Genomic DNA, 17,135 nt, shown 5'->3' on the forward strand with positions numbered 1-17,135 from the left:
CCGTCAGCCCTTTGTCTAAACTTGGAGCTCAATATCAACATTACAACAGTTTTCTGCTTAAATCCAATTACTTGTCGTTTAATTCATAACTTATTTTGATTCTGCCATTAAAATATATGTGGGTGAAAATATAATCACATTTGACTTTAGACTTTAGAAATACCGTGTGGAAACAGCCCCTTCAGCCAACCGAGTCCACGCCGACCACCAATCACCTCGTACACTAGCACTATCCTACACGCTAGGGACAATTTACAATATTTTTACCAAATCCAATTAACCTACAAACTTGTATGTCTTTGGAGTGTGGGAGGAAATGGTGCACCCGGTGAAAACTCATACGGTCACAGGGAGAACGTACAAACTCTGTACAGACATCACCCTTAGTCAGGATCGAACCTGGGTCTCTGACACTGTAAGGCAGCAACTCTATCGCTGCACCACCATGCCGCCCTGACTTTTTGTTATTCTACATCATCTGCATTTACAGAGTAATTTCTTTAATGACAGGATTTTTTTCCTGACTCTATAACAGTGCTGCTTGTGGTTCATTACCAGGGTCATGGGAAAGATGCAGGACATTGATGGATTCATGGCAGGACACAAGCTCCTGTGGTGCCATTTTAAACTGATACTACAAGTTGTGTGGTATAATATAGGTATAAAAGACGCCAGAGGAACCATGGTACATCATCTCCAAAACGTTCTTAAGTACAACAATTGATCATATGACAAATCTTTAATATGATTTTAATTGTAATTACGAATTATGCTTTGAACTGTACAAGGCTATTTCCTGCAGCAATAACTGACATAAACACGCAAGACAAAGCAATTTTTAAAAGTGTTCTAAGTATGTACATGCTTGACTTTATAAGATGCTTTATTTATGAGGATTATTTTCATGCATAAGCACATGAGGACAGTGCTGCAATTTACCTTTCAAGGGTGCCATCAGATATAAATCTTTCTTATGAGGCTGTCAGTGAAACATAAAGCAACTGGTTTCTTTTATTTTAGAAGTGGTTTACTCAGATTGAAAGTGCATCTAATCTTACATGTTTTCTTTGCCATGCTCCCACATTATCTGTCGCAAAGCACAACACATTGTAATTATTTGGAGTATACAGTGCTAGATGAATATTGGGTAGGGCAACAGGACAACATGGCCTCTTGTCACTTCTATAGAATAAATGTTCAGAAGCAGCCCACTAAGTATGTGCCCAGCCTTCAAGTGCCCACATACACCAAACCAAATTCGGCTTTATTCTCATAAACCCCTCCCAGAGTCTACCACTAACTTACATACATGGCCAATTTACTGTAGCCTGTTAACTTACCAACCGTCATGTCAATGGAAAGGAAGACAAATGGAAATACAGGGATGTTAGGAATGAAGCAGAAATGCAACAAGCAGCTACAGGATTAAATTATCAAAAAAAGTGAACCCCATCGGAAAGTATTTGATAGATCCCCACATAAACAAAGGAAAATTAGGCTAAACATGGTTCACTAAACATGCATAAATATTGGAGTTATACCAGGAAGTTGGAGATGGCTATCCTCTGGGGAATGTCTCACCTCTGGAAGCCCTAGCCATCAAGAAGGTCAAGGGCAAAAGGCAAATGGGAACATGAGCACTGCAGCTTCCCCTTGAAGACCACTTTGACTTGCAAATGGGCCACTGGACAGTAATAGCTTTGCAGAAAGGACTAGATTGCTCTTACATAGATCAAACATGGTTAATGGACCAAATTATCTTCTTGAAGGCCCTGGGCCTGTACTCGCTGTAGTTTATAGATATGGGGGGACCCCATTGAATCCTGCCGGATAATGAAAGGCCTAGATAGAGTGGACGTGGAAAGGATGTTTCCATTGGAGGGACAATAGACAATAGACAATAGACAATAGGTGCAGGAGTAGGCCATTCAGTCCTTCGAGCCAGCACCGCGATTCAAAGCGATCATGGCTGATCACTCTCAATCAGTACCCCGTTCCTGCCTTCTCCCCATACCCCCTCACTCCGCTATCCTTAAGAGCTCTATCCAGCTCTCTCTTGAAAGCATCCAACGAACTGACCTCCACTGCCTTCTGAGGCAGAGAATTCCACACCTTCACCACTCTCTGACTGAAAAAGTTCTTCCTCATCTCCGTTCTAAATGGCTTACCCCTTATTCTTAAACTGTGGCCCCTTGTTCTGGACTCCCCCAACATTGGGAACATGTTTCTAGAACCAGAGGACACAGCCTTAGAATAAAAGGACACAACTTTAGAATGGAGATGAGGAGAAATCTCTTTAGCCAGAGGGTGGTGAATCTGTGGCAGCTCGTTGCATGTACCCACAACCCTCTGTGTGAATATGAGTGGGTTCTCACAAGGAGTGGATGAGAAGAAAGGCAGAGGAGAATTCAAAGCAAAGTTAGAGGGAAAGAGAAGAAAGAGAATCAGCTGGAGCTCTAGATGGGGTTAGATGATGAGGAGTGTGATATGGCTCAAACAGTTCATAAATAACAGCATGGTCCAATTAAGTCTTATTTTCATTTAATCCCCTAGAATGAGGCCATTTTGTCCATCAAATCTAGGCAACCCTTAGTGTAATGCCATTTCCCCATCCAGATGCAGGGTCTTGACCCAAAACGTTGATTATTCCTCTGCCTCCACAGATGCTGCCTGCCCGTTGAGTTCTTCCAGCAATTTGATTTCCTGCAGTTTCTTGTGTCTCCATTTTCCTTCTCATTTATTCTCTCTCCCAAGCTCAAATTCACCATTGTGTTCCTGCCACCCACCCGCTCCAGAGGCAATTTGCAAAAGACATGTTACATAAGTCAATATAATTCACATAATTTCTAATTCTTTTTTTGTAGAGCGCAACTTCCATTCCAGAGTTCTAAAGGTATAACTTTGACACAAACCGAGAGGTGCTTATTTAACATCCTACACGTTGCCCCTCAGGATCCATTTAAACCTTTCCCTTCTCACCTTAGACATTTGTCCTCTGGTGCATGATTCCACTGCTCTGGGTAAAAGACCCTGTGCATGTAGCCTATTTATTTCTCTCTCTCATGATCTTGCACACTTCCAGAAGATCACCCCTCTTACTCCTGTGTTTCAAAGAAACAAGTCCTTGCCTGCCCAACCTCTCCCTATAGCTCAGGCCCGCATGTTCTGGCAACTACTTCATAAATCTTTCCTGTACTCCTTGAAACAATGTGGCCCATTTTTTTTGGATGGGGAATAATATTACCCTGCATGGAAATAATACAGAAATCATGCCATTAGAGCAAGATTAATCCTGCAAGTGCCCAAATGAATTTCTGGAGCAGTTCTGTTTGAGGTAGAAATGGTTGCTATTGCATTCCATTTCAGGACTTAGTATTCTTGGATGCCTAATGGTAATTAAATGACCAAAATTATTATTAATAAATTCATTATAGAATCATTGGTCAGGCATTGAGCACAAGAGTTGAGACATCATGTTGCAAATGTACATGTCGCTCATGAGACCATATTTGGAGTGTGCAGTTCTGACCGCCCAGCTTTAGGAAAGATGTCATTCAGCTGAAGAGGGTGCAGAGAAGATTCACAATGACATTATTGTGACTAGCGGGCTTGAGTCATAAGAAGCTGGATAGGCTAGAATCATTTTCACTGGAGCTGAGGAGTCTAAGGGGTGACTTTATAGAGGTAGATCAATTCACAGAGGGTACAGCAAAGGTGGATGGCCACAGTCTTTTTCCAAGGGTAGGAGAATCTAAAACTAGAGGAGATTGGTTTCAGGTGAAAGGGAATGTTTTAAAAGGGACCAGAGGGGCAGAGAGTGCTGGATATCTGGAACGAGCTGCTAGAGATATCTGCAGAGCCAGGCACAATTACAACTTTTAAAAGATATTTCGACAGGCTGAGAGTGATATGGGCAGAACCTAGGCAAGCTCGGATAATATCAAGGTCAGCTGGGTCAAAAGGTCTGTGCTGTGTGACTTCATGACTTTAAGACTCTAATTACATCGAAGCATCATAACCCAGATACTGGTTTGAATATGAGTGGTTTACTACAAGGAGTATTTGAGGAGAAAATCAGAGGAGAAAATTCAAAGCAAAGTTCGAGGGAAAGAGAATCAGATGGAGCTATAGAGTGGAAACAAAGAACTACAGATGCTGGCTTATACCAAAGATGGACACAAACCCTTGGAGTAACTCATGGGGTCAGGCAGCATCTCTGGAGAAAAAGAATGCCTGATGTTTAAGAAGGGTCCTGACCCAAAACGTCACCCATCTTTTTCTCCAGAGATGCTGCCTGACCAGCTGAGTTACTCCAACACTTTGTGTCTATCACACTAAGATCTAGATGGGGTTAGATGATGAAGGGTGGGATATGGCTCAAACAGATCCTAAATAACAGTATGGTCCAAATAAGTCTTCTTATTTATTCTCCTAGAATGAGGCCAATTTATCCATTGAGTCTATGCCAACTCTTAGAGTAAACCATTTCCCAGTCCAGATACAGGATCTTTACCCAAAATGTTGACTATTCCTCTGCCTCCACAGAAGCAGATTCATTGTGTTTTTCCAGCACTTTAATTTTAGCTCCAAATTGCAGCATCTGCAAATTCTTGTGTCTTCATTTTCCTTCTTATTTATTCTCTCTCCCAAGCTCATCAAATTCCTGTTATGTTCCTGGCACCCACCCACATCTAAGGACAAGTTATGTAAGTAACATTACATAAGTCAAATTAATTCACTTAAATTCAAATTCTCTTTTTGTGCAGTGCAACTTCCATCCTCTTGATTTTTAAAGGTTGAAGGTTGACAAGAACCAGGAGGTGCTTATTTAGCTTCCTACACATTGTCAGAGCACCTCAAATAATTTCACAGACAATGAAGTACTTTTGAATTGTAGAGATTATTATGACACAAATATAACAGCCAATTTACACCAATTTACTCCAAAGACGTACAGGTATGTAGGTTAATTGGCTGGGTAAATGTAAAAATTGTCCCTAGTGGGTGTAGGATAATGTTAATGTATGGGGATCGCTGGGCGGCATGGACTTGGTGGGCCGAAAAGGCCTGTTTCCGGCTGTATATATATGATATGATATGATATGATATGATACACACAGCAGGATCTAACAAACAGCAATAAGACAAATGACAAGTTAAATATGCTGGTGTGATGTCAATTGAAGAATTAACATTGGACAAGATGTATTTTCACTGAGCCATTCTTGCTAAGTTTAGGATTGAAAGTAGCTTACGTTTCATACGTGTAAGGTGAAATCACTGACAAAGTGTTGGCCTCTGTCTTACCAGTACATTGTACCAGCTTAACCCTATCTCGGTCTGTTATTAACAGCATCACAATGTCCAAAAGATAATGATGATACAACTAAGTTGGAATGTGGTGTCTGTACACCAAGTTAAAAAAAATTACAAGGTTTCTTTAATTAAGGATGAGTTTAAAACTAACTTACATAACGATTTAAAGTCATTTCCCACACTGTTGCATCATCTGTTTCACTATGGTCAGTCAGCAGAACTACCAGTACTACCTTCTAGGTTATACAAGGTGCATCAAATACTCTAAGGTGCACAAATGAGAAAGATGGAAGACCTATAACTGGTGGAAGTGAACGTGAAGCTCAGAGGGTCTGAGTAGGTTATTGCCTAAAGATACATCAACCTGTTTCACCTCTGGCAAAAGACTTTCAAAATAAGCAGCTGCTGGGCTTGCTTGCAATTTATAAACCTCTTCCTAATATTTTCCACTCACTTGTGGACAATTGGAGAGTGCTTGGGTACAATTGGATTCCATGAATTCACAGGCGTCCCCCCGTTAACGTATCCAGGAGGTCAGAACAGTCATATACTTTCACTGACAGCCTGAAAATCGATATATACTCCCCTGTGCCTGGGATTAGTCTAATTTTATTGTTCCTTAATAAAAAAAGGGTGACATTTTGATTCATCTGTGGTAACTCAAATTCATTCCGCATTGAAGATTGATTAAAATGTTATGTTGTCGAGTTGTACAGTAAAACTCCTTGCAGTGGGCTCCTTTACATGGTAACGCCCAGGAGTATAGGTACGTGCCTCTTCTCACTTCATTCCAAATGGCGAGTGTGGATTAGTGTCAGGAAGACTGCATGAGACCCGTAAGCCGCTTGCCAGTTAGAGATTTGCCCTGGAAGACAGAAAGACATGTTCAAATACACCCAACACTTGCACTAGTTAATAGCAGACACACCTACTAAACCGCTAATAATGCTTCGCAAGAATCGATTTGCAGTTGGCAATTTTCATAACCTCTCTGATTGAAACACACCCAAAAATACATTTGCAGAGTTAGTTTCTCCTAACTTGAGTTGAAGATCTGCAATGAGGAAATGCTGTGTTTATATCAAAAGAAAATCCTTGTCCCTTAAATGCACTTCACACAATGAATGTTTATTTAAAAAATGCAGTCACTTCTGCTGAAGGGTTTGAAGAAAGGTCTTCACCCGAAACGTCACCCATTTCTTCTCTCCAGAGATGCTGCTTGTCCCGCAGAGTTACTCCAGCTCTTTGTTGTCTATCTTCAGTAGGAATAGGAAGATGGGACAGGTGAATGTGTGGCTGAGGAGCAACGTTTTCACCCAGAGGGTGGTGGGTATATGGAATGGGCTGCCAGAGGGGGTTGTTAAGGCAGAAACTATAGCAACATTTGAGAGACTATTGGATCGGTACATGGACAGGTTTAGAAGGATATGGGCCAAATACGAGCAGGTGGGAATAGTGTAGATGGGACACCTTGGTTGGCATGGGCAAGCTGGGCCGAAGGACCTATTTCTGTGCTTTATAACTCTATGACTCATTCTATAAACCAACCATATCATGGACCATAAGGTTCAACAAACTCACAGACAAAACAAAAATAAGAACCGCTAGTTTTAATTCAATGAACTGTTCAGAATTATTTCCTGATGATGATCTTTCACCAGAGTGGGTTCTGATTAAATGTAACCGATCTATTAATCCTGTTTGCCTCATCACAATGCTACCATGTCTTGCTGAGTAGTTTATTTCAGAGAAAGAGTGTGGAGACAGGCACTTCGGCCCACTGAGTCCATGCTGACCAACAATCACCCGTGCACAAGTTCTATGATATCCCATCCTACACATTAGGGGTAATTTACAGAAGTCAATTAAACTACAAACCTTTATGTCTGGAGTGTGGGAGGAAACCGGAGCACCCAGGGAAAGCCAACGGCGTCACAGAGAGAACATACAAACTTCATGCAGACAGCACCCGGTGGTCAGGATCGAAACCAGGTCTCTGGTGCTGTAATGCAGCAGCTCTACCACTGCGCCAGAAGTTATGGGGGAACTATTGTAATTCCTAAAATGATTGCCTTCCAACATGAAGATTAGTCTACATGTCTATCTCTGCCCATTCCAGCCTTCTGCCTTGCACCTTCTGCGTTGCAGATCATCTTGTTCATGGTCTCTTCTCGCTCACTTTCAGTTTTCCTTCCACTCCAATTCCCTCCCCTTTTGCGCTCCTCCTGCTCTTTCCCATTTTCGTTCATTCTGACCTTGCTTCTATCAAGAGTGGCCTTGCTCCCTGCCTGCTTTCCCTTCGCTGTGGTTTCAGTTTCTTCAGTTGCCGTTTGTTCCTCGTCCATCCTTCTTACTTTCTGTCCTTTCCTCTTTCCTTCCACTTCAGTGTTATCCGAGCAGGCACCAGGATCAAGTCAGTGGAATTTACAATTTAAGTTGACCATTTTTGCAAGAACATGTTAAACCTAGGTATTATACACAAGTGTGTCTCCCTGTGTTCCCCTACCCCTACTCTTGTGCACACCTCGTGTCAATGTGACAGGAAAACGTTCTTTTTTGGAACAGATATACCAGGACACGGCATGCCATGGGCAGCTGTAGTTATAAAGAGAAATTGAATAGGCTGGGGGGTTTTCTCACTGTAACGTTGGAGACTGAATGGTATTCTTATAGAGGTTTATAAAACTATGAGGAACACATTTTGGAGCGATAGTCAGGGTCTGTTTCCCAGGGCTGGGAAGTCTAGAAGTGGAAGTCACAGGTTTAAGGTGAGAGGAGAGAAATTTAAACAAAATCTGAGGGGTACGTTTTCACACAGAAGTTGGTGAGTAGATGGAATGAGTTGGCAGACGGCGTGGTAGGGGTGGATACAATGACAACATTTGAAAAGAAGGTACTTGGACAGAAAGGGCTTGAAGGGATATGGATGGACAAATGGGATTAGTCTAGTTGGGTATCATATTTGGCATTGTAGAAGTAGGCCAAACGGGCTGGTTTACGTGATGTACAATTCTATGATTCTACGATACATTTTCAACAGCTTTGTGAACAGGAAAAAAATGAGGTGGGCGTGAGCGACAGAAATAAAGATCCATGATAGGATGGAGGAGAGGAGAGATTAAATGGAACGATGCTGTGCAAAAGAACGGTAGCAATTAATTCAGTAGAGAGAAAGTGTGAGTGCAAATAGCAAAATCATTAGAATAATTGCTGGTGCTGAAAATGGGAGCAAAGATTATGATTGAAAATGGTTCAATTCAGCATTTTATCTGAAGGGATGTAAAATGCCAAAAGGGGAAATGAAGTGTCATTCTTTCAACCTGCATTAAATCTCTTAGAACATAGTTTTGGAAGCTACAGTTCAGAACAAATGCAGGTGGGAGAATAAAAATGGCAATTTCATACCCAATATTAGTGATTAAATATATATGCCGTTGCTCAATTAAATAGAGACATTAGATTCTCTTCCGTGGGTAATTGCACATGATCACCACTACAACACAATATTTTGGAAGGAAAATGTTTTTCTAATGACATATTAAGAATATATCAGAGAGTACTCTCTTGAACCTCTACAGGTGTACAGTAGAGAGCCTAGTTCAGCAACTTGAATGCCCAGGAGTGAAGAAGCCTGCAAAAAGTGGTGAACACTGCCCAGTCCATCACAGGTACTGACCTCCCCATCATCAAAGGGATGTACAGGAGTCGCTGCCTCAAAAGGTCTGCCAGCATCATTGGAGGCCCACACTACCCTGGCCACACACTCATTTCACTCCTGCTATCGAGAATATATAGGAGTCTGAAAACTCTAATGTCCAGGTTCAGGAACAGCTTCTTCCCTACAGCCATCAGGCTTTTAAACAGTACTACCTCCAAATAAGCTCTGAGCTACATAGACTTGGAGGTTTGGTTTTGTCTTTTTGCACAATTATTGTTTGTTTTATGTGTATGTATGTATGTATGCACGTACTTATGTATGTATCTGTGTGCATGTGTGTGTGTATATATATATATATATGTGTGTGTGTGTGTGTGTGTGTGTGCGCGTGTCTGTGTATATCTATCTAATCTTACTAAAACTCTGACTTGTATGTATATCTGTAACAGTGATTTCGGCTGATTTCTGCAAAACGGTGAGGCGTAGCGCCACAATTTTTGCACCGCCTTAATCACACCGCTGGACGCTTGCCGAAAATGATATTGTTATTTAATTCGGTCGTATATTTTTTAAGTTACAGAGGTTTAAAAGTCTTTTTTTAAATCTCTCATTTTTTCGGCTGATTTTCGGCAAAAACGGTGAACCGTAGTGCCATGATGTTTGCACCGCCTTAATCACCACGCTGAACGCTGCTGGAAAATGATATTTTTATTTGATTCGGTCGTATATTTTTTAAGTTACAGAGGTTTTAGTTTAAAAAAAAAAATTCCAGCCGTCTTTTCCATGGCCTTCAGCGTGTGACGTCAAAATGCCTATGCACCCCCCTCCTACTGATTTATTGAAGGCTTTCAGCGTGGCGCTGCTGTGCGTCTGTGCCCCTCTCTCCCCTTGCTTCTCTCCTCTCTCCCACACCCGGGAGATCCTCTCCCCGCTATCCCCCCCCCCCCCCCGGATCTTTCACTGATGCTCTCTCCCCCCCCCCCCCCCCCGGACCTTTCACTAATGCGCTCCCCCCTCCCCCCCCCGACCTTTCACTGATGCGCTCCCCCCCCCCCGCTATCCCCCCCCCCCCCCCCCCCCCCCCCGGGCCTTTGAATGATGCGATCTCCTGCACCCCCCCCCCCCCCCCCCCCCGGACTTTTCACTGATCCGATCCCCCGCACCCCCCCCCCCCCACCGGGCCTTTAACTGATGCTAAGAGTGTGTCTGGGGGAGAGAAGATGGGGGGGGGGGGGGGTCTGAGAATGGGGAATGGGACAACAGGGGTAGTGCGGAGGGGAATTGGTGGTGGGGGAAAGAGGGGTACTGGGAAAAGGGGAGGTCCATATCACTCCCCTCTCCCCCATCCCTCCCTCCTCCCCTCCCCCTCCCCCCTCACTCTCTCCCCCCTCCACAAATACCGCCCCATCTCTCATCACCCTCCCCCCCTCCATCCTCAACACCTCCCTCCCTCCACCACTCCCTCCCCGCCCAAGGGGAGGGTGTGGGGAGAGTAAGAGTGGGGCTGGGGGAGGAGAAAATGGGGGGTGTGGGGACGGGCCCAACGGGCCCGCTTTGAACGGGCACACTTGTTCTAGTATACTACTAAAACTCAGATCTTGTGTATATATATTTTTTGGGTTTGACCTGTTATGCGCTTAACAGCGATTGCGGCAAAACGGTGAACCGTAGCGCGGCAGTTTTCGTACCGAATAAATCGACAACCTCCCACACGACCGGCCGTGATATTTTCATTTGATTTAGTCGCATGTTTTTTAAGTTACAGATGTTTTAAAGCGCTGCCCCCCCCCCCCCTTTTCAGGGGGGCGCTGCGGTGCGGATTTAGTCTTCAGCGTGTGATGTCACAATGCCCCTGTGAGATGAGCTCGAGCTGCCCCCCCTTCAGCATGTGATGTCACAATGGACGAGCAGCTGCTATTGGGTGTCTGCTCTTTACAAATTTACATCTTTTTATTTTTAACCTTTTTTTTCAAGGTCTTCAGCTTGTGACGTCACAATGCTTGTGTGAAGCAGCTGATTGTTTTTTAAAGTTGTGTTTTTTATTGCAAGTCACTTAACATACACAGATCAGCATGGGGCCCCTATGCTCGTGGGCCACCGGGGCAAGTGTTTCGAAAAAAGAAAGGGGAGGTCCCTCTTCCCCCCTCAACCCCTTCCTCCCCACTCCTTCCCACCTCCATCCCCACTCCCTCCCCCCCTCCTCCCCAACTAACTCCCCATCCCTCCCCACCTCCCTCACCCCTCGGGGACGGGCCCAACGGGGAAAGAGGGGTACTGGGAAAAGGGGAGGTCCCCCTCCCTCCCCCCTCCCCCCTTCCCCCCTCCCCTCCCACCCCTTCCCCCTCCCCTCCCCCCTCCATCCGCCTCCCCCCTCCCTCCCCGCCTCCCGGTTACAATGGAAACCCTACGAGGACGGGCCCAACGGGGAAAGAGGGGTACTGGGAAAAGGGGAGGTCCCCCTCCCTCCCCCTTCCCCCTCCTTCCACCTCCCCCCCTTCCCCCCTCCCCCCCTTCCCCCCTCCCCTCCACCCCCTTCCCTCCCCTCCTCCCTCCACACCTCCCTCCCCCCTCCCTCCCCGCCTCCCGGTTACAATGGAAACCCTACGAGGACGGGCCCAACGGGGAAAGAGGGGTACTGGGAAAAGGGGAGGTCCCCCTCCCTCCTCCCTTCCTCCCCCTTCCCTCCCTCCCATCCTCCCGGTTACAATGGAAACCCTACGGAAAAGGGGAGGTCCCCCTCCCTCCCTCCCCCCTTCCCCCCTCCCCTCCCTCCCCTCCCTCCCCCTTCCCCCCTCCCTCCCCCTCCATCCCCCCTCCCCTCCCCCCCTCCCTCCCCCCTCCCTCCCCCCTCCCCCCTTCCCTCCCCCCCTCCCTCCCCCTCCCCTCCTCCCTCCTTCCCCCTTCCCTCCCCCCACTCCCCTCCCGGTTACAATGGAAACCCTACGAGGACGGAACACTCCCCTCACGGTTACAATGGAAACCCTACGAGGACGGGCCACCGTGAATATGGAAAGGGCAAGGGCAGCATCTCTTACGCAGAGCATGGTATAGTGAGGTGAGGGAGTTGTGGATGTGATTGTAGAGTGAAATAGATGTTGCAGAGGGAACAGTTGTTTAAGAATGCTGGAGCAGTGCAAAAAATATATTAAATGATGGTTTTGCCTTAGATGTGACATAAATTGGGTAAATTGGGTCGGACGAATAGAAGAATGTGGAGTCTGGCTGAAGTTAAGCTGAACACTATCTTAGATTCAGACTCAGATTAGGTTATTATCATGAGCAACAAGAAATTCCTAATTCACATGAACATAGAACATAGAAGCTGCAGATGAACAAAGGGGACTATGAAGGCATGAGAGAGGAGCTGGCCAAGGGCAAATGGAAAAGGATCCTTGCAGGAATGACGGTAGAACAGCAATGGCAGGAATTTCTGGGCATAATCCAGACGATGCAGGATCATTTCATTCCAAAGAGGAAGAAAGATTCTAAGAAAGATTCTCATTTTCCAAAGAGGCAACCATGGCTGACAAGGGAAGTTAGAGATGGGATAAAACTAAAAGAAAAGATGTATAAGATAGCAAAGAGTAGTGGGAAGCCAGAGAAGTGGGCAACTTTCAAAGGACAACAGAAGACAGCAAAAAGGGCAATACAGGCTGAAAAGATGAGATACGAAGGGAAGCTGGCCAAGAATATAAAGAAGGACAGTAAAAGTTTCTTTAGGTATGTTAAGAGAAAAAGATTAGTATAGACAAATGTGGGTCCCTTGAAGGCAGAAATGGGTGAAATTATTATGGGTAACAAGGAAATGGCGGAAGAGTTGAACAGGTACTTCGGATCTGTCTTCACTAAGGAAGACACAAACAATCTCCCAGATGTACTAATGGACAGAGGATCAAGGGAGACAGAGGAACTGAAAGAAATTTGGGACTGATGGTAGATAAATACCCAGGGCCTGATGGTCTGGAGGTGGCTCAAGAAATCGTGGACGCATTTGTGATCATTTTCCAATGTTCAATAGATTCAGGATCAGTTCCTGTGTATTGGAGGGTAGCTAATGTTATCCCACTTTTCAAGAAAGGAGCGAGAGAGAAAACTGGGAATTATAGAACAGTTAGCCTGACATCGGTGGTGGGGAAGATGCTGGAGTCAATTATTAAAGAGGTAATAACGGCGCATTTGGATAGCGGTAAAAGGATCGGTCCAAGTCAGCATGGATTTATGAAGTGGAAATCCTGCTTGACTAATCTTCTGGAATTTTTTGACAAGTTAAATGGATGAAGGAGAGCCAGTGGATGTAGTGTATCTAGACTTTCAGAAAGACTTTTATAAGGTACCACACAGGAGGTTGGTGAGCAAAATTACTGGGGGTATGGTATTGACATGGATAGAGAATTGGTTGGCAGACAGGAAACAAAGAGTAGGAATAACCGGGTCCTTTTCAGAATGGCAGGCAGTGGAGAGTGGAGTGCCACAAGGCTCGGTGCTGGGGCCACAACTATTTACAATATATATTAATGATTTGGATGATAGAATTAGCAGTAACACGAGCAAGTTTGCGGATGACACAAAGCTGGGTGGCAGTGTGAATTGCGAAGAGGATGTTAGGAGGTTGCAGGGTGACTTGGACAGGTTGAGTGAGTGAGCAGATGCGTGGCAGATGCAGTATAATGTAGATAAATGTGAGGTTATCCACTTTGGCGGCAAAAATAAGGAGGCAGATTATTATCTCAATGGTATCAGATTAGATAAAGGGGAAGTGCAATGAGACCTTGGTGTCCTTGTACACCAGTCACTGAAAGTAAGCGTGCAGGTACAGCAGGCAGTGTTGGCCTTCATAACGAGAGGATTTGAGTACAGGGCCCTGGTGAGATCACATCTGGAGTATTGTGTGCAGTTTTGGTCTCTAATTTGAGGAAGGACGTCCTTGCTATTGAGGCAGTGCAGCGTAGGTTCACGAGGTTAATCCCTGGGATGGAGGGACTGTCATATGAGGAAAGATTGGAAAGACTAGGTCTGTATTCACTGGAGTTTAGAAGGATGATAAAGTTATAAAAGGACTAAACAAGCTAGATGCAGGAAAAATGTTCCCAATGTTGGGGGAATCCAGAACCAGGGGACACAGTCTAAGAATAAAGGGGAGGCCATTTAAAACTGAGGTGAGAAGAAACTTTTTCACCCAGAGAGTTGTGAATTTGTGGAATTCTCTGCCACAGAAGGCAGTGGAGGTCAATTCACTGGATGAATTTAAAAGAGAGTTAGATAGAGCTTTGGGGTAGTGAAATCAAGGGATATGGGGAGAAGGCAGGCACAGGTTACTGATTGTAAATGATCTGCCATGATCACAATGAATGGCTCAAATGGCCAAATGGCCTCCTCCTGCACCTATTTCCTATGTTTTTATGTTTCTATAGAACAGTTCAGCACAGGAACACACCCTTCCGCTCACGAAGTCTGTGTCAAACATGATGCCAAATTAAATCAATTCCTTCTGCTTGCAAGTGCCCCATTTCTGTCCATTCCTGCATATTAACCAGCCTATTTAAAAGTCTCTCAATCACCACCATTGTATCTGCCATCCTCCCTGGCAGCTGGTTCCAGGCACCGACTATTTAGAAAACTTGCCTCGCATGGTCTATACCTCTCATCATTTTATCTAATCCTCTCATAATTTTACAATCTTTTACCTGGTCTCCTTGCCGTTAGTTCATGCTTTGTGCCAACAGCACTGTGACACTCACCACACTGCGAGTGAACTTTTCCAGCGACGTTCTGCGGCCCTGTTCGTTCTCAGGCTGGAGCGGAAAGGATAGAGTCAGAAAATAATGTGCTGAGAATCACAACATCAATTCTAGAATAATTGGCAGTGACGTAGGAGATACGGCCCATTGGTAAAGCGAAGGGAGGGAAAGTTGCTGACTCAGTCACACAGACAACTTCCACAGAGATCAAAATACGCTCAAAGTGAATGTTCCGACTGGAATTATGAACTGCAATTCGGGTGCTTTTTAGAGTTCTCTCATGCCTACCGTGGAAGGGAATGGGATGCAAGGGCGGCAGACTTTGTCCTGATTTGAAGCTTCTGACAATCAGAAGCCTCACAGTGGCGCAGTGGCAGAGTCGGACCTTTACAGCTCCAGAGACCAGGGTTCGATCCTGACCAAGGGTGGTGTCTGTGCGGAGTTTGTATGTTCTCCTTGTGACCACGTGAGTTTTTTCCGGGAGCTCTGGTTTCCTTCCACACTCCAAAGATGCATGGGTTTGTAGGTTAATTGGCTTCAGTAAAAAATCGTAAATTGTCCGAAGTGTGTACGTGTTAGTGTACAGGGCGATCACTGGTCTGAGTAGACTTGGTGGGCCAAAGGGCTTGTTCATCTGGGTGTTCATTGGGTAAGATCATCTCTGACCCCCTCTCACCCTGGCCACAAACTCTTTGAAGCACTTCCCTCTGGAAGGCGACTCCGGACTGTCAAAGCTGCCACAGCCGGACATAAAAACAGCCTTTTTTCCACATGCGGTTGCTCTACTCAACAGCCAAAAGTCTGTCGCCTCCTTGTGCTCTGGTATTTTATTTCATTCTTCACATGTTTAAATTATAATGTTTTATTTTTAATTGTCTACTGTATTTTTATTTTTATGTATGTTTTATTTTTAATTGTTAAATGCGAGCAAAGCACCAAGGTAAATTCCTTGTATGTCTACATGCTTGGCTCATAACATTTATTCCATTCAATTCAATTCTAAAGCTGACTATCAAGCTCATAAGATATTAGACAGCTGGGCTTAGTATTTGACACCTCTGAAAACAATTGCCTTTACAAAGGGAGACACAGAGAAGACCACTTTATTGAAAAAGCAAATGTTAATAATTCCCAGTGTCTTCATCAGTAGGGCCATTTGAAATGCTTTCCACTTGCACATTGCTTCACAGACTCATGGTCGGTGCTTATCGAAGGCAGATACTCTTACTCTTCACACCTGCTCACTCTGTCCTCTGGTGAACAATCGGGAATTACCTTCTGCATTCTCAAGGCACCAAGACTAGCAGTGGCACTCCAAAGGGTTCAGCCAATACATCTTAGGTAGGGATGAAACTCTGGCACTTTTTGCTTTGATAATAAATGGAAGCAGAAAATGTAACCACTAAATCTTCTGATAGTGAGATTTGAGCAACTTTGAAATGCCAACAAAGAAATGGAAACATAACAGATTAAGATGAGAATGATCAATTCCCAATGTGAGAAGACACAAGTTTCTGGGACAGTACCTTCCTCTTTGCTTGTAAGAGTTCTTGATAGCCATTGGAACGCAGAAAGCGAGCATAACTGTCACTTTTCATCAGCTTGTAGATGTGTTCCTGAAAGGCAAGATGTGTTATAATTATCCTGATCCCCCCAATTCCCCCCGTTTGTGAATGATTACTTGGCAAAAAACAATAGGTATCGACCTAAGAACCTGTGCTGAACAGAGCATATTGAAGGGTGATGCAAGGAACTGCAGGTGCTGGTTTATGAAAAAAATACACAAAGTACTGGAGTAGCTTAGCGGATGAGGCAGCATCTGTGGAAGACATGGATAGGCGAAATGTCAACAATCCATGTCCTCCAGAGATGCTGCCTCGCCCCCTGAGTTACTGCAGTACTTTTTGCATATAGAAGATTGTGGATTGCCTTTCCAAAATGATACATCTTCTGACATATTGCAAGATAATATACCTTGGGACAGATCTGCTTTTTTTTACAAATGGCAATGCTTGGAGTTTATCTGCAGGAATATACTCTTCCAAAGTGCCATCAAATGGAGTTTTTGCAGTCTTCCCCTAAAACTAGGAAGACAAAGCTGTCTGCTAGATCTCTCCTCACCCACCTTAACTGTACAACAAGTTGCTGAAAATGTGAAAATAAATGTTCTGCATTCAGTGGTAATTCAGGGCCTGTTTCCGTGCTGAATCTCTAAAACTAAAGAAGCAAAACTAAAACTAAACCAATAAACAGGAAAGGACACAAAATACATAATACATTAAACATTGTAAATAAATTTTAAAAACATTAACATACTGGAAGCCATGGTCAAACACTGCAAAGATAATTTAATGCAAAAAAGTGAGTAAACACTGTAAATAGGATATGAACGGACGCCTCGATTACAATAGATTTCATCCGCT

At 44.4% G+C, this 17,135-nt stretch overlaps 1 protein-coding gene across 4 annotated transcripts in view; it reads right to left on the bottom strand.

Moving 5' to 3' along the window:
- Nucleotides 1-765: 765 nt before the first annotated feature.
- LOC144597219 (regulator of G-protein signaling 6) overlaps nucleotides 766-17,135 on the bottom strand; it is a 354,481-nt gene continuing 338,111 nt past the window's right edge. For 3 of the 4 annotated variants that reach the window (XM_078406237.1, XM_078406235.1, XM_078406236.1), the window contains exons 16-18: nucleotides 16,239-16,328; nucleotides 14,713-14,766; nucleotides 766-6,181 (exon numbers count right to left, since the gene is read on the bottom strand). In XM_078406237.1, coding sequence (XP_078262363.1) covers nucleotides 6,131-6,181; nucleotides 14,713-14,766; nucleotides 16,239-16,328 — 195 coding nt within the window. In that variant the 3' untranslated portion in view covers nucleotides 766-6,130. The remainder of the gene's footprint in view (nucleotides 6,182-14,712; nucleotides 14,767-16,238; nucleotides 16,329-17,135) is intronic. The other variant, XM_078406238.1, reaches the window with a different exon arrangement.

This window comes from Rhinoraja longicauda, chromosome 10 (assembly GCF_053455715.1).
Source record: "Rhinoraja longicauda isolate Sanriku21f chromosome 10, sRhiLon1.1, whole genome shotgun sequence".
In the NCBI taxonomy this organism is placed as follows: Eukaryota; Metazoa; Chordata; class Chondrichthyes; order Rajiformes; family Arhynchobatidae; genus Rhinoraja; species Rhinoraja longicauda.